Below are 18,683 nucleotides of genomic sequence, written 5' to 3'. Positions count from 1 at the left end.
CCAGCGCCGTACGAGGAGCTGTTCCCACATAGCGGGGGGGGGAAAGAAAGACAAAGTGGCGGCACGTTACACACAGCCGAGAGCATCCGACCCTGAGCAAGCTCAGTTCCTGCTCACGAGGAAGAGGAGCCCCCTCGCACCAGCCCGCTGGGACCCCTCACAGCTCTGGCTTGCACCTCGCGGGGGAGGGAGGTGACGGCTGCTCAGCTTTGTGCAAACCGGGTGCCCTCTCTTCTATCAAATTACTAATGCGGCAGTCACGTGTGTCTGGAATAGCATATTGTTATTTTTCCCATTCATTGTGCGTCTGGTAAATTCATGCTAAATTTCATCATTTCAGTTATGAAAAATACTTTCAAAGGTGGTGCAGGGACAGTGTATTTAGTACACCATACAACCCTGTGCAGCCATTCTCTGGAAAAGTGCATGGTGAATTCGTATTTGCATACATTACTATTTTTTTAACACCACCTCCCTTTACAGCAGCTTTGTGTCACAAAGCTTTAATGGGCCTGCTCTTGAGTTTTCACAACAACTGGTTTCACCCAGCCATAGGGAGGGAGATTTGGCAGCCATTACTGCTCCCAGCATGAGCAACTCCTCTTTCTGCCCTCCCACTCTCCCACTGTTTTGTTATGATCCTTCTGTCTCACTCAAAGCTAACAAATACATTCATGTTTAAATTGGAGAGATCTCACGTAACCATAAGAAACAACCTGACCCATACAGAATATGTATTTGGGCAGTAACAGGTATAAACAGGTATAAAAACGGCAGCCTTGTGTCATGGCCCAAGACACATTTCCACCCGTGAGGGGTCTGATGGCAGCATCAATCAGCCGCTGCATCCCTGGCCAGAGGAGGGATGGGGTGATGCGGCCAGTGCTCAGTTTTGGCTCCCAACCTCTGCAGGGCAGGAGAGCTCTGGGACTGCCGGCAGTGGTGCAGGTGGAGAAGGCAGAGCCTCGGGCACCTGATCTCCTCATAACTGTGGCTGCTGGTGCAGCAAAGGGTCACGTCCGAGCCGAACTGCAATACCTCACTTACTTCTTGTTTGGAAATGGGCAAGTTAAGAACTACAGAGTTTTGGGTACTGGTCTTGAACAGCACAGCTGAGAGCAGAAATCACCCCTCACTGCCATGACCAAGAGTAGAATTAGTTTAATCTGTTTAACGCTGAACAATATAGCAAAGCACTAAAGGAAGCTAACTGAAAAGACTATTTGTAGAAACAATATAAATTAAAATACATACATGCTTATGTAGTGATTAGCTACCCCACCGCTACTACAAACAAACAAGCTTACTGATCACAACCCAGCCATACCCTCTGAAGGCCCTCCTTCATGGACCCTACTCCTGCCCTCCAAACTGGGTACTGACAAGTACTACCTGGTGCAGTGACTGCACAGGTTCAAGACCCTCTGAGGCCAAGTGACTGCAGTACAGGACAAAGAGGGAAATTCACGGTCTTCTCAGCTCTGCAGGAATGACACAGTCCTTTAGCTCACACAAACCCGACTGCTGTTCTTCCATGTTTTGCTCAAGCGTCCTGCTTCCCCTATCACTGCTTCTCTTATACTCACCCAATGTGTATGCTCTAGGAAGTGTCCTTGCCACTGCTCTTACCCCATGGACAGTTAATTTATGTAAGCAGGCAAGCCAGCAGCAAAAGGAACCACTTTGGAACAAATCCATGGATACATACGTGGTTTTATTTTGTGATATCTGGGCCTGAAGAGCATCCCAATGGCCTGTATCTAGCACTGGAGATCATCTTTCAGGTCCCTCTCAGATGCTCTTAAACTGAGGAACTGTTCTGCTGTGAGCTGTTAAGAGTGGGGGCACCCAGGTAAAACCGAAAGCTTTATGTTAAATGTTGGAACTTCCATCCATATTCAGCAAAAGCCTAACTCTCCGTTGCTAGTCCTTGTCCTGTATCTCTTCAAATCAGAAGAGCTCCCTTCTTTTGTTTAAACTTCCAGGTGGTATATTTTTTTAATATTCCATTCCTGACATCTCTTTCCTAATCCACATACATTTGCTTCCCAAACATTTCCTCAGATACACTTTCTCCCACACTTCCTCCTGTTTTATTTTCCCTAGCTTATGCTTAACATATGTAATGATGTATGGGAAGTAGAAATAACAGAAATGTGCCAGGAGCTGTTGCTTTTAATTTCTGGAAAATGCTTCTTCCCAAATTTTACATTTTATCCTTACACATATTTACCCTAGATTAGTATTAATGATTTTTGCAATGGTATTGCATTACAAGTTCATGTCCAGCTCCTGTGCAGTTTCCTACTACAAATCAGTCTACCTCAAAACTGTTGCTTCTAGATTGGAAGAAGTGGAGAGGTGTCCATTTAACATAATCTATTCCTCTAGTTGTGCCATTTCACTTTATTTGCAGTTAGTCTCATCTAACAATAAACTGACTCTTCTGATACATTCAGGCCCTTTGCAAGGTGTATTTTACACTTTTTTCAAGCTCTTTTACAGCAGACACAATCATTTCTCATGCATTGTTTTCTTTAAGAAAAGAAATAAATTATTAACAAGTTATGTTTGTTGTTTGCACTGTAATAATCTTTTGTGGAATTCAGTGCAAGGATCAGAATACCATACACAACAGCTATATTTAGGAATAAGCCATAGTAATAAAGATATTCTGACTTACTGTGTCACACCGATCATGACTCAGTGATATATGTCTACTCAACATTGCTAATGAAATTATTAAGTAACAAGGGCCCCAATACTTACCCTTCACAGTGGTAACGTATTGCTCTTCAATGGGATTTGCCAATGATGGATTTCTAATTCATACCCTGATATGAGTGTGTCAGAAATGCAATTCACCTTGAAATAGTAATTTCTTTGTATAGCTGTCCTGGTTTCAGCTGGGATAGAGTTAATTTTCTTCCTAGTAGTAGGTATAGTGCTGTGTTTTGGATATAGGATGAGAACAATGTTGATAACACGCTGATGTCTTGGTTGTTGCTAGGCACTGTTTGCACTAAGTCAGGGACTTTTCAGTTTCTCACACTCCCCCGCCAGCGAGGAGGCTGGGGTGCATAAGAAGCTGGGAGGGGACACAGCCAGGACAACTGACCCAAACTGGCCAATGGGGTATTCCACACCATATGATGTCATGCTCAGTATATAACTTGGGGGAAGCTGGTTGGGGGTTTAGACCACAGCTCAGGAACTATCTGGGCATTGGTGGTCTGTGGGTGGTGAGAAATTGTGCTATGCATCACTTCTTTTGTATATTCTTCTATTATTGTTATTGTTGTTACTGTTGTTGTTGTTGTTATTATTATTATTATTATTATCATCTTCCTTTTCTGTCATATTAAACTGTCTTTATCTCAACTCACAAGTTTTATTTTTGTTTCCGATTCTCTCCCCCATCCCACTTGGGGAGGGGAGTGAGCAAACAGCTATGTGGTTATTTACCCGGCTTAAACCATGACAACAGCATTTTTGATTCAGGCTGTATTCCAAAATATTTTAGAGTCACATAATCCATTTGCAAGAACAAGAGGGGAAAAATAAAGCAGAAGACAAAAGATTGAGACAAACAGATAATTGACTCTGGTAACAATCACCCTGAAAACAGATTATGAGTCAGCTAAGTGAACAGATGTGAGATGGTTGGTCTGGAGCTACAGAAGAAAACACCATTTCACTGATGTCACAGATGCAGGGTGAAGTGGCTCAAAGAAGGCCAGTATAATCAAAGCAGAGTGATTATAGAAAAGCAAAGACTTGAGATCTTTGAGATGGGCTACATCAGGTCAGTAATAAGCTTTAGGCTTAAGAAAGGCAACTTTTAATTCAGATCCTAATGTGAGCTTTATAGTTACTTGAATAGAACTATTTTCAGAAACTGATTGCCTACAATGTGATGTATGGACATATATACACAATATATCCATTTGGTTACTAAAGATATTAATATACCAAAAGGAAGCTACTGACTTTATAAAGTACAAATTTTAATAAGAACTTAGCATTTTCTAATCTTTCATCTCTTATTAGTCTTTCATAATTCTACATGCTAAGGATAGCTAATTCCTGGCTCACTATTACTTTTCGTATGGTCTTAACACTGAAATTATTGCATATGTTAATGCTAGAACAATTTCCAGCTTTCAAGATAATCAACCATTTGAGTTCTCTCAGATATGTGCCTTTTCAGCTGAAAACTCCCATTTATAGCCAAAAGCGAGCAACAATTTTTGCAATAGTGGAACAGGCAAGCTCAAGTGTATTCAAAACAATCTTTAAAGATTGTTTTGAGTAATAACATGCTTTTTCCAAATAATTTGACTTAAGAATGGGGAATAATGAATAAACTAATTTTGTTCTTACGTGGTTTATTCTGTAAGTTAAAATGAGATTCAAGGAAGTTCCAATTCAGGTGACGCATTTCAAAGAATAGCTGCTTAATGATTTTTAAGCTGTGGCTAGTTTGATGGGGCTTGCTTTCAATGTAATTTAGGTAGAGACACAGTGAGGGTCACCTTTCACCACTTCAGATTTGGAGCTATTTAATGCCTGAGTTTCCAGTCCTATGAAAACTCTGAAGTCTGAATTCAGAGTTTAACCCACCTAGGCTTCGGGTCAGCTTCATTCTAAAGGCAGGTTTCACAAGTAAGGTACGTATGTGCAGGCAGAGCGAGCCCAGTGACAGACAGACAGGAGCTCAGAGGTAGCAAGGGAGGGTATACTGAGGGCACACTGATTACAGTAGGCTGACGTATCTGGCTTTACGCACAGTAAATAAACAACCCAGAAAAACCAACAAAACCACAATGATTCTAAATAATTCCAAGAAAATGTCAAAGTGTGTTTTTAAAGTCTGTACTACACAAGAACCCCTTAACCTTTACTTTCTCAGGGCATGTTTAAAAGCTGAATACAAACTCATCCCAACCTGATGATACACAGCCTGACAGTTTCAGTGGCACACAAGACCCATGGGTAGACATTGCAGTGAAAATGAGACCAGAACTACCCAGGATGTGTATTGACAAAGGACACATGCTAGCCTGAGAGTACACTGTGGACTTGTAAATGAAATTTGGGTCTGTTGGGTAAAAATAGCAACTTACAGCAGGTGGAAATTTTGATACAAACTCCTAAGGACGATCCCAACCCACCACTTTGCAATGCAGTCTAACTTACATATTTATCTGGTATCTTCAGTGAATACAGCACAAGTTTCTGCTGATGATGTCACCCGATGATCATTTTTCCCTTCTCTCTAAATTAAGATGCTGCGCTATAGCTCACCTGTAACTTCTGGGTCAGAGAATCCCTCTGTGCCTGGAGCTCTCTGGCATTCTCGATTTCTTGTTTCAATCCTTCTATTTCCTAAGGGAGAAAAAACAACCTTGCTAAAACCATGTTACCTGGCTTGGCCTCAGTGCGGGTAAGCTGGCTACCGCTTCTTCTCCTGAGCAAGCCATTGCAACGATACCAAAGCTGGCAGCTGGCTAATGCACATTACAGCACATGAAGTTTAAGCCCTGTTCTCAATAGTCCTGAATCACAGTCCCAAAACAGCAATTCCATTGTGAATAAACAGCAATACACAGAAGCTTTTTCTTTTATAAAAGTCCAAGTTTTCCTCTCCCACACAAAGGATCTGAAATAATTTTTTCCTGGAAAATTAAGGGGTTTTGTAATTAGAGAAACGATTTTATACTTTAAATTCTATTCAAATCTATCCTTCTCCTTTTTTCAAAACAAAAATCCAAATTTCATCTGTCAGCTGCTTACTACGGCACTAGCAGCAGGGCTGAGCATCAAAAAATTGCCTGCTTTGACCACTGATTTCTGTAAAAAGACCGTTTAAAAGAAATTGTATCTTTAATTTAGCAAGAAGAAAGTACTAAGGTATAAAAATAACAAATATAGATAAAACAAAGAACAGAAGAGAATCCTCTTCTTAGCTTACTTTCAGGAGACAACAACAGAAACAGTTAATGAAACTAAAAGGTATCAAATTTAAAAATATTAAGTACTTTTCCCCAGAAGTGCATATTCACCTCCCAGCACTCCTTTAGGAAAGATATCTTTGCAGCCAACAGCTCAGCATAATTCAAAAGTGAATGGGCACCAAAATGGGAAAAATTACCAAGCTGAGGCTAATCTCTTCAGTATGAGGGAGTTTGAAAAAGGCTTTGTTCCATTTTGGGGAGGATATTCTGTCACAACTGTGCTCTCTTGCATCCTCCTTGGAAACACCTAACAACCGCCCCGCTGGAGGCAAGACCCTGCAAGACACGCTGCCTTCCAAACGTGCACAGCAGTGCCCACTGCGTCTGTCAGCGAGTGCTCAAGGGATCGAGTCCGACACAGGGCAAATAATCCTTCGTACACCTTTCACACTATTTCCACCTCCTTTTTCCCATCCATAAAGGGGCGATTCTCAATCATTCTGTGGCATAAATTTGCTCTCCTCTAGAACCTGTGACAGTGCAGGTGTTACTCCAATTCCTTTTATGTTCATGCTGCTGGTCCAGCCCAAGGCAGATGGCACAATAAATATCATCAAGTTTCAGGCTGGGGGCTTGGCATGCGTTTAAGGAAAGGGCTGATCTTAGGGATCATAAAAGTCAGCTATATCAACATAGCCTGAAAAACAGATTGGCCTGAAAAAGGCATTGATCCTTGTTCCAAACCCTATTCTCCAGAAAAAGAAGAGCATGCGTAATGACAGCTTCCCTTCTTAGTGAATCTGGACTGCATCAGTGCAATGACTGCTCTGTGGAAACCACTTAAGACTTACTTTTGCAAACAGACATGCTTGGTTAAAGCAAACAGGAAAACATGATACTTTTTTTGTTGTTCAGATATCCAGCTCTATATTGGCCTGATGTAATTATATACACGGAAAAATATAAATTATTTCAAAGAAGCTGAAAAAAATTTTACATTGTAACATCTATAAGAAACAATACAGTATTTCCCAGCCATCACAAGCTGAATATTGGAAGCCTTTAGAAATGACATAACAGAAAAGCCAAGAAAAAACGTTAGCCAATACCTCTTCTTTTTTCTTCAGCGTAGACTCTAACTCCTGTATTGTCTGGTTTAATTCTGTTTTATGTGTGTGGACTGCATTAGCTTGACTGCTCACACACTCTAGCTCAGTCACCTGTAAATAAGTAGAAGAAACACATACAGAATTAATTTCAACAAATTCAAGGTACTATTACTTCTTTGCATCAATAGCTGCATTTGAAATATACCCTTAGTTCTGGGTGACTTACGTTGATTAAAATGGTGAAGGTGTTCTTATGAAGTTAGCATAACATTCCTTAACAAATTCTTTAGCATAAAAATGGTTGCTATGACTTCTTGCAAACAATACAATTAATATTTTGCAGATTGAAAGGAACATTAAATAAAACTTATACTAATTATTGAAAATTTTACTAAAGAAGCTGAATTACCATTTCAGACACAGATCTGTCTAACTAACCTCTCCATCTGACACTTTTTAATGTTGCACCATCTTAACAAACTAAGCCACAATGCTCACCCACCTCCTGGCAAGCCAATTAACATTTCACAGTCTCAATTTTTGACTCGGCATCAAGAGTGTAGTAGCAGACACTCAGCCACCAATGTACAGCTGCCAACTTCTTACTTCCTCTAGTTTCGGATCTCATCTCTCAGCCACAAAGCCATCAGCTAATGGCACAATTTGGATTTGCACAGTTCCTCTTTATTAGCAGAGAGCAAACACTCTCCATCTGCCCTTGGATAAGTTAAGATACTTGGCAGTGGTATGCTCTTTTTATTTTATTTTTTATTGAGGAGATGTTAACATCCTGCCATTCACAGAAAAATACTTGTCAAAAAATACCTTCTACACCAAAGAAATAAAATCCATGCAGCTAGAGTCTACACAGAAAAGTCTTTGTTCAGGTACCTCTCAAATTACAGACCAAAATACTGCAGAATTCTCACACTGCATGTCTGCATGGATGTGTGCACTAAAACCTTTTTGTTTAATAAAAAACTGTTAAAATATTTAAAATACTGTTTAAAACCTAATAACTCATTTTTTTCCAGAAGATATGAGCCTGTCAATCTTAGCAGGCAGTCTTCAACAGAACTGTACCATCTACCTACAGTAACTAGCAAATCTTGCCCGAAAACTACTTTGAACAAAGGGCTACCTAATTCTGCAATGAAAACCTTTAGGTCTCCATCTAACTTTCTTGGAGAAGTAGCCCTTAGACAGAGGGCAGGCATTCTCCAGGGCAATTTTTATTTCTTAGATAAAAAAACATCTCAAGAAGTCAAGGTTGGTGCCCTCCAGCACCAATGTAGTCTAGCTAGTGAAGCCACTGCGATGCCAGTAGTTTCAGATTCTGAACTATTAGTAGGCTCAAAAGGTAGATTACTGAGTGCAGAGAGAAGTCAAAAGAAAGCCAAGATTAAATACAAGAAAATTAAAACAAAATCTCTATCAACTTCTCCTTTCTGAGTCACAGGGCATGAACTTCCCCTCTGTAACAGACACGATGAGTCTGGTTTCTTCTACTGGAAAACTGTGATTAGACATTTTCGCATATCAGGTTTATAAATGGAGAGAACTGAGATTACATCAAATTCTTGGGAGGGGTAAGGGGAATGAGGGATGAGGATATAGCTTGGTAACACAACACCCCACACCCCACCCTGAAGAACTATCTTATTTGCTGGAATTGTCCCAAAAGAAATATTACTGCTCATGGCAAAAAGTAATAGCAGTTTGCTCAGTTTTATATGGCACTAAGCATTATTGAAGTCTTTGATAATTTTCTCAATTTGCTTCAATTACACAAAAATAAAACTATTTAGATTCCTTGTGACTGCTACCAATTGTGACTGCTACCTTGTGACTGTTAGTATTCACCACTACAATTACACAAACAAGCAGAATTGGAACACACCAACTGGGATAAACCTATGTTTACACAGTGTCTGAACTAACATCTAGATACAGCAAGAATCACAGAGGCACAGAGTAACTGAGGCTGGAAAGGGACCTTGGTGGTCATCTGGTCGAGGCCTCCTGTGAAAATAGGGGCAATTTTTAATCACATTTGATTGCTCAGGGTCTCGCCCAGTCAAGAACCCTTCGCTACCTAGCAGAGCTGCCACAGTTTTACACAGGTTCCTGTTTTTCTGACGTTGCGGGTTTATGCAGAGCTCTTGCTCATTCCTAAGTTTTGCTAACACTGTCAAACTCACTCACCTCACCCACCCTTGCCCCTTCTGATGTTTAATTTCTTAAAAATTTCCAAGCTTTTCTGCTGAACTTAGTCTTGAATTGGAGGCGGAAGCCTCTGTGAACCCAGGGCTAGGGTTGTTAAGGGAAGCCAGGGTCATGACCTCTCCCACTCATTGTGGAAGACTAGAACTTTGTATGGTAACCTCCAAGAAGGTCAATTTCTCTTTTAAAGCTGTTGCACTCAGCAATACCCACTGGCTCTTACCAGTGGCACAGTGAATACTGGCACAGTGAATACTCATTTACACAAAGTGTAGGAGCCTCAACTGGAAAGACAGAAGAAAACTCAAGTCCCCAAACCATCTCTGTTCTAGCACCTAGTGCCTTGGAAGCAAGTGTGCAGGGGTGTCTGACTGTGACTAAGGAAGCGCTTGGACCCCCACTGTTCTCCACATGGTTTCCTCTGGGCTGGTACACACAAAGAGGATGCACGTGTTGGTGCAAGCTTGGAATCCAAGAAGGCTGATGGATTGGATGAAACGTTACTGCTCTTGGCTGCATGTATTGCTGCTGGCTGAAAACACCTTCCGCAACAGCCCCACCAGCTGCATGGCTCACGTGAATGCTCCCCAGTACGCTCTGCTCCATACTAACTCAAGACATCTATTGAAATTGCTTAAGCAAACACAGCTAATTTTGCTTGAGCAGAGCAGGGAGTGCTCTCACAAAGCTTCTTGCCAACAGAGGCAACTGCTGGCAGAATGGCAATTAATTACCAACACTAAAAGGGCTCTGATGTCTTACTCTGGTCCAGCTTTTCTCTGGGCAAACGTCCATCTCTTATTGCTTATGGAAGAAAATAATGCATTGTTCAACTGTTTCGTTTACTGTTCGTTGAAAAATCAGTAAGTTGGAAAAAAGAATTAAATTAAAAAAACAGGGTCACTTTAATCACAGTCTTATTTAAATGGCCATTCCTACAGAGATGTGAAAAGATGTCAAATACCTTAATGACGTTATCTTCTTGAATGTAGCTATAAAAATGAAAATCATACTACGGCCCTTTCAAAAAAATCTGTAGAGTAAGATGGGCTGGAAAATGATGCTATGTAAAGAATATGCAATTGAAAACAGAAGTAACAAAAAAGCTCTAGGCAAAAATGTGGATAGCATTTACTTGCTCTATTTCCTTGTTTCAAATTGAATTTACTTTTCTCATGACCAGTAGTCCAAAAATCATTAAAAATAACTGTTTATGCATTATGCGCAGAAGGGGGCATAAAAGGAAGATAAAATGCTTTAGTCTGACCCTCCCACGTGCTATTTTCAGGGACATGTCCTCATTCATTATTTCAATAAATCAGTCATTCAACGCTTTACACAGCAACACTGAGAAATGTACCTGTGATTAAGCCTTGTTTCCAGCACAGAATTCAGACTCAAAAAACAGTCTGAAAAATAACTGATTAAACAAGGTTCTTGTATTGTGCTATCGCAAGACTGCACTGACTTGCATATCTGCAAAAAGTCAATACTGTGGCTTCATATTTGACATTAAAAAAGTATTGTTCTTAGTCTCTGCTTTTTTATTTTGCATTTATCATCCAGGTAAATATTGCACGTAGGGAAAAATTCTGAAGGGGCTTTTTAGGGACTATTTAATGAGCTAACTCTTCTAGTATATGGCTGGCATTACACTTAACTGCATACTTCAATGAGAAATACATCAGCTGAAATAAGACAGCAAAGAAAGTTGTTCCAGCAGAGTCCAGACCTTCTCAGTAGAGGCCATTCTAGAGTTTTCTGGAAATGTTAATCTAGGGTCAGCAGCCTGTAAATAGAGGAGGATGCCAGGCAGAAGTTTTCATTGCAGCAAAAAGCTAGCACACGCTGGGCTACTGGGAAGACTGGAGGAGGCTTTGGGTCACCTAACACAACAAGGAGTAACAGCCTTGACGTTAGCTTAAGACAGTGACTGTCCAAAGGTTCAGAAGACTGAAGAATCTCTCAAAGAAAACAAACTAAATCAAATCACAAAGAAACCAAGAGAAGAGATTGCATCAAATCCCAACACAGACAACTACTTCACCAGTAAAGAAAGGCTTCAGTTAGACAGAGGCAAAGAAGTGGGAATGACAGAAATGTTTTGAGTGGTCACCCTCCCCAAGCAATTATTGACTGAATGAATCTGCACTATGTTTGCTGCAGGTTGATTCATTTTTTTCAAACCAGTTTCTTGAAATAAATGTGCACACTTCTGATCTCAAACAACAATAGTTTTTGTTCAGCATCTTAAATTCAGTACCAACAGATCATTAATTCCTTCTACACTTCATACAGAAATTACTTCAAGTGCTACAGAAATGCAAAGACAGACAGATTAGAACATATTTTCAGTGCAGCTGTATGCTATTTTATATAACCGACACTATTAACTTGTTGATTCCTAAAGGTATTTTTATCCCTTCTGCTTACTGTGGAATGCAACATCCAAGGTCTACTAGCTCAAGTTACAGTGCAGACCAGGCAGAGTGCTTGTTTTTCTCCCCTCCCTGTCCAGCTGAGGAGGGGAGTGATAAAGCAGCTTGGTGGGCACCTGGTGTCCAGCCTGGGTCAACCTACCACAGTATCATAACTGTGACTGTGACAATATTATTCCATCAATAATGCAAGATGAACTTCCTACAAAGTGAAAAAAGAGTCCTCTGCTTTCCACAAGGAGAAGAGAAATGATGATGCATGGCTCAGCAAAACTATGAATAATTGCATAAAGTTTCACATAATTTATGCAGAAGAAACTTCTCAGTTCTTCATGGTCAACAGTAAGATGTAAGACAGCATACGACAAGTCAATCATAAAAATAATTCCAGTATAGCTTTCAAGAATAAAAAACTCTGGAAAGAATTTTGGTGCTAAGAAATTGAAAATGTAGAAAACAAGGAAAATTGCTTTTCAAGGTTGCTGCTGAAAAGCACAACATAGTTTTATTCATATACATCACTTCTGACAGCAAATTAATTATTGTAGTTTTCCAAGATTTACCCATAGATAAAATGATAACCTGGGGGCAGGGAGTAGTTTTGTGCATTACTTTTTTCAACAGAGAAAACAATTAAAGATTTTGCTGAAAAGGACATATTTTTCTCTGTGGGCACTGATGCTTCAAGCCATGGAAATAGCAAAATATTTTCCACAGTTATTCATTTCTACAGAGATGAAAGAGGAATAATCCATCATCTGCTTGATTTTTGTGAAGAAAGTAATGAAACTGCAGTAGGAATATTTGAAAATATAAGAAGTTTACTAAAATCGATGCTTTGAGCTTCAGCCATGCATAATTATTTGCCACTGATAATGCTAATACTAACTTCAGGGGACATCCCTCTGCAATCTAGTTAGTAAATACTTTTTCCAGCTATCTGGCCAGCTCATGAAATACATGCAATAGCAAACAAAGTACAGATATGTCATCCTTTAATCCTGAGGATTTAAATCCAGTAATTTCCTCATTCTCCAGTGGAGTTTTGGAATTATAGGATATATTTCATTCTACAAAGCTTTAACTACACAAAAATTTTGTGGCATGCCTCCACGAAGTATGCTTTTTGTAACTTGCAGATAAATGCATCTTAGTTCTTTTTAGGTTTTTTAGAAAGATGAAGATGGGGATGAGAGACTTTTCTATGAAAACTTTTTTTTGCCCCTTTCCCAGAGTGACAGTAGTTTTGTTGGTGGTTTGGTATTTTTTTTTCAAATTGTAATTCATATATGACACATTCAGTGAAAGTGAATTCCCAGGAAAAAAGTAATGAAATAGTCTTGCATCCTGAATGCAAATCTGCTCTAAAAACAAATCAAGGCAAATGGAAGAAGACAGAAAATACTTGCCTTCAGTCCACCGTACATTAAAAAAAGTCGAATTCACATTTTGATTTCAGGCACATAATCTGATTCACCTGCTGTGTCTGAAAAGAGACTGTCTTTTTAGTAAACTGTAATTATTAACTGAGGGTTGAAATTTGATAAAGGCTAGATGTGGATTATCTGTATTAGGTATCACACACAGAAAGGGAGCTGTGAGTACATGCAGAAATCTTGTCCTAGGAAATGCTCTGATAGCCTAACGTCAAGACTGACAACACACACCATTTCAAAAATGATATGGAACTTATGATAGCTGAAATGGATATTGGAGGAGCAAAAATGTACACCTGAGAAAAAAATACATATCCCCTGAAATAAAATGCTTATATTTTTCCTTTGGTAACACCTAATACGATGCAAAGAAGGTGGTCAGCCTCTGCAATGGTTTCTCAAGGATTTTTAAAATATTACTCTGGATTTCTTTTTATTAGAAACTAGTTCCAGGGTGATAAGGATAACCAATCTTACACAGATAATTATAACCTGCTCTGAAACATAAACTCTTTTTAAAGGCAAGATTGTAATTTAAAAAATAAAAACCAGTCACTATATTCCCATATGTCTTCTAAAAACTCAGCTATCACAGTTAGAACAATTAGCCTTTCCAGATCTTACTGTATTATAGAAAACCCTGATACTCCCCAGAATAACTCTCTTGAACATTTGGTCAATATTTAACATTATGACCTCACCTGGGCAAGAGGTGCCCTTTTTTTTTTGCTTTTTCAGGAGTTTCTAGTGCAACAAGTTTGCTTGCAATTCCAGATGAAAGGACTGCATATGTAAATATATGGACTTAGCTGTTCATTTTTTCTACACTCAGAACTGGTCCATCTGCACACATACTTCTTTCAAATAAATGCACAGACAAATACTAACATAATATCCCACTGTTTTGATTAAATTGCTAAGCTACCCACATTTACCCTGCAAAATGCTCATCTATTTTCATTATAAACAATGGTACCAAGCTGCTATCTAGCTGCATGCTAATTACAGTATCTTAAGGAGGAAGTTGTTATATTTGGGTAACTTTTTTCTTTAATCATTCAAACCAAATTTAAATATAATGTAAATGTAGATTATTCAGTGGGGGTAGCATGGACACAGTCTTAAAGGGAGGATGACAAGAGACAGGCATCACATAAAAAAGGTGTATTTTTGGATCAAAAACCCATTCATAAATTTCTCATTACCACGTTTTCTGTCACCTTATTTCATATTTTACACTTTTAGATAGTGTCCTTCCTCGGCCACATAAACCCAAACAGTTTTCATGGTATTCCCACAGTGGCGCTTGTAATACTTCTCAGAAAGTGTGAAGCCCACAATATGGGCTCTGATTCAGCAAGCAACTTATCACATCTGCATTTTCAAAATTTAGTGTTGGTTATTCAATTATTAATGCAGCTGGTGGAAACATGGAGGTGACTGCTAAAGGGTCTGCAAAGATTTTCTATAGATAATCTGAGCAGATGGCTTATATAGCATTCCATACTTCTTGTGGACTTTAATAACTGCTTTTACAGATTGCTGTTTTCGTTAAGTAGCACAGAAATAGCCCAATAAAATGACCACGGTTTTGTTTCTGTATGCTCACGCATTTTTTTAATATCCACTTTAAAACTTCTTTTACCAGTAGTGAAATCATGGTCCATTAATTGTCCAGTGGTTTTGATGACCACATAAGATGTCCTCATACTTATTTCATTGATTGAATAAAAGAACCAGAACACAATAGGTGAGTTTTATCTTATTTCCTAGGAAATCCTCGTCAAATAACAAGCTAGAATTCAAGAGTTTACCGTTCTGTTCTTTCAGGAACACCCAAGAGCTTTACGACTTCCCTGCATCTCTTTTTATCTGTTTCTTTTCCCACAAATGAACGATCTTCAAGGACTGTAGCTCTTACTATTATGCACTGGTGTTATTACTCTGTGCTACTGCTCAGTGTCATAGGATGATTTACTTTAGCAGTTAGCATGCAAGAAAAAAATTCATCATTTTCATTTTTAACATGACAAAGAACTTGGGGTTACTATCCATAATTCATATCACCATTCAATCCTTTCTTTTTTGTCGTACCAGGATTAATGTTAGTATCAATACTATTCTATCTGTCTGAAGTAGTTCACTTCAGGGGTTTTCTTTCTGTTACTGAGCTGTTCTAAACTTATGAATCCTTTTCGACTTCAAAAAGCTATGCAAGGTGTGTAAGAGTGCTCCCCAATCCCGTTTAAGGGAAATCCTTGTTGTTAAGTCACTTCTGAGCAGATCAGAGTAGAGAAGGCTGAGACCTCCAAGTTAAGCTCTTCACTGGGCATCACATCTTCCCGGAATTACTATCTCTTTGTATTTGAGAGGGGAAAATCCATACACTCATTTAGCAAACTTCAGAAAAATATGTCTGACAAAATATCAAGGTACAGTATTTCTGACTTAAACTCACTATATATCAGAAGACAGCACAATAATTTATTGAGAACTTTGCACTCAGCCACACTGAATCTATATTCTGTTTCGTCTCAGCTGTAGGCATTATAAATGCAGAGAACAAATGGAAGAAGGAAGACAAAGGACTCAGAGAAAGCAAATAAATGTACGATAATATGAAAAACATAACTGACAGATGAGTAAACCTTATACTTAATCAGAAATGGCAAATAATAAATTAATTTTTAAAAATGCAATCAAAATCAAAGGAAGGGGCCTTTTAGCCTTGTTTCTGTATTTTAGAAGTGTAAACAATGTGACACAGAAAAACTATTTCAGTCATATTTGAAAACAATTATAGAATAAAAAATGTTGGGCTTAAAATCATTTAAAACAACTTAAAAAGCAAAGTTTACAACAAATACTGCACAAAAGACCTAGTTTAGCACAGTGAATGAAAAAAATAGAAGATAAAAGAATGAGATATAATGTAAAATCAAAGCATTTTTATAAATAAAACATGGCAAAGTTCAAACTGTGGAAAAAGGTACCATAAGAAGGTAACTAGTAGGACAGTATTAGCAATAATTTTTTTTACTGTAAAGAAGAAACTATTCATGTAAACAAGGCTATCTATATAAAAAAGAAAGTAAAGATGGAAATAATAATGCAAAGTTTACTAATCAATATGCATTACTTCCCCACGCACACCACACTTGACAGAGGATATGAGTCTGATGGAGGCTGCAGACAGATGACTCAGGCACCAAAACTTGTATATAAACCTGAAGCATGTAAGGAGTGAATACCACAGTTACATTATATGTAAACCACATAATATATTATTAAATTGAACTAAATATAGCAGCTAATGTTGGCAGTACCATTCTTCATTTTGGAGGCTGGCTATACAAGACTATGATTGTATCCCTCCAATGCATACAATAGCTACATTTTTCTTCTCCAGCGGCAAGATGCTGTGACAGCCAGCTTTTGCGTACAAACAACAACTACATTACAACTGAACACGCAAACTAATTTTCAGATTTTTCTTCTTCCTTGGAATCAATTTTTCTATGCGTGTGTGCTGGTTTTGGCTGGGATGGAGTTAATTTCTTCTTAGTAGCTAGTATGAGGGTATGTTTCAGATTCGTGCTGAAAACAGCATTGATAATTCAGGGATGTTTTAGTTCCTGCTGAGCAGTGCTTACACAGACAGAGCCAAGGCCTTTTCTGCCCCTCACACCCACCAGCGAGTGGGCTGGGGGTGCACAAGAAGTTGGGAGGGGACACAGCCGGGACAGCTGACCCTCACTGACGAAAGGGATATTCCATACCATATGACGTCATGCTTAGCACATAAAGCTGAGGGAAGAGGAAAGAGGGGGAAGATGTTCAGAGTGATGGCGTTTGTCTTCCCAAGTCAATGTTACGTGTGATGGAGCCCTGCTTTCCTGGGGATGGCTGAACACCTGCCTGCCCATGGGAAGTGGGGAATTAATCCCTTGTTTTGCTTTGCTTGCGCACGTGGCTTTGCTTTACCTATTAAACCGTCTTTATCTCAGCCCGTTAGTTTTCTCACTTTTACTCTTCCAGTTCTCTCCCCCATCCCACTGTAAGGAGTAAGCAAGTGGCCATGACGTGCTTAGTTGCTGTCTGGGGTTAAGCCACAACAGAATATTTCTAAAAAACTGGTCTATACAACTTTTGTCACCGAAGTTTCTTTCAGATCAAACCTCATTTTTCCTCTAAGCAGGCAACGGATGAGATCTGCAGCATGGCAAATTTCAATTAGATAAGATATTAGGAAAAATAATTTGGCAAGGTTGGTCAAACATTGGAACAGGTTCCCCAGAGAGGCTTCAGGATTTCCGTTTTTTAGACTTGATTCACAGCCCTCAGTAACCTGATCCAGCCCTGGAGTTGGATCTAACTTCAAAGCTGGCCCTGCTTTCAGTGGAGAATTGGACCAGATTTGATGGTTGGACTTGATGATCTTGGAGGTCTTTTCCAAACTTAAAGATTCTATGATTCTAGATAACCTCCAAAGTTCCCCGCATGCTAAATTATTCTGTGATTCTATGAACTAAGGATGGAGCTCATTTCATCTACCTAAAAGTATGTCTGTGTGACTATCTAGATGATTCTCTTATGGAGAAAGACAAGCACTTACAGAAGCAAATTCAAGTCAACACCTTAGTCAGTTTTCTTAAGACTGGGACATGTACTCTTCATGCTTTTGTCTCTCTAAGAATTACAAGAAAAAAAGATGACCACCTTAGTCTTGATATATAACTTCTACATAATCTCAGGTGAGATGGAATCCAGTTTGAGGAACATTTTTTGGATCAACTGCAGCTACATGTTTAAATTGAGCTTAACAGATAACTGAACAGGAAGATAACACAATACAGTGACTTAACACTGCTTGCTACTACATATACTATAACCAACAGTCTCCAGATCTGCCATTTCAACAGCACATTTCCAATCCAAAGGAGAGAAACATCTGACGTGCGGTTTCTTTTTGAAATGGAGTACTATTTCAATTTGAAAGGTCAGTCTCCAGCATGCAGGTTAGAACTCTTGCATCGCACCGTATGGATAACAGATTGACATTGATTTTTTTTTTACCTGATTGCATACTTTTGCCTAGAGAGTTCAATTTATTGGGTTAGCCAAGTCTTTATTTTTCTAAAAGCAATTCCAACAGAGGGCTGTACTATAATGAACTATCCTGTCATAATTTACAGGCATGCCCAGAGAGATATAGGCACAGAGTGTTCCTATATTCTACGTGAGATATCAACAAGTTCCAAGGTCACAGACTAGAGAAACATTTAATAAAGGCATGTAAATGGTGATCGAAAGAGCATAGTGTAGATGATCCCACACTGTAAGATTTTACGTTCCCTCAGAAATACAAAATAATTGCAGGAAATTTGCTGGGCAAAGATTAAGAAAAATCATAAGCTGTTAATGAATGTGGCTATGAAGACTTGGTTACTACTTCTGTTAACTGTAGCATCATATAAAAGAAGAGTGACATGCTAAAAAATCCTATATTCATTAATTGTA

The 18,683-nt window shown here is 38.9% G+C and overlaps 1 protein-coding gene across 2 annotated transcripts in view; it reads right to left on the bottom strand.

Annotated features, from left to right (window-relative positions):
• HOMER1 (homer scaffold protein 1) overlaps positions 1-18,683 on the bottom strand; it is a 93,917-nt gene that overhangs the window by 2,527 nt on the left and 72,707 nt on the right. For both annotated transcript variants that reach the window (XM_054808844.1, XM_054808843.1), the window contains 2 exons: positions 7,067-7,177; positions 5,308-5,388 (listed from right to left, as the gene is read on the bottom strand). In XM_054808844.1, the coding sequence (XP_054664819.1) occupies positions 5,308-5,388; positions 7,067-7,177 (192 nt within the window). The remainder of the gene's footprint in view (positions 1-5,307; positions 5,389-7,066; positions 7,178-18,683) is intronic.

The sequence above is a fragment of the Grus americana genome, chromosome Z (assembly GCF_028858705.1).
Source record: "Grus americana isolate bGruAme1 chromosome Z, bGruAme1.mat, whole genome shotgun sequence".
Lineage (NCBI taxonomy): Eukaryota > Metazoa > Chordata > Aves > Gruiformes > Gruidae > Grus > Grus americana.
This window is presented reverse-complemented; position numbering and strand designations above follow the sequence as displayed.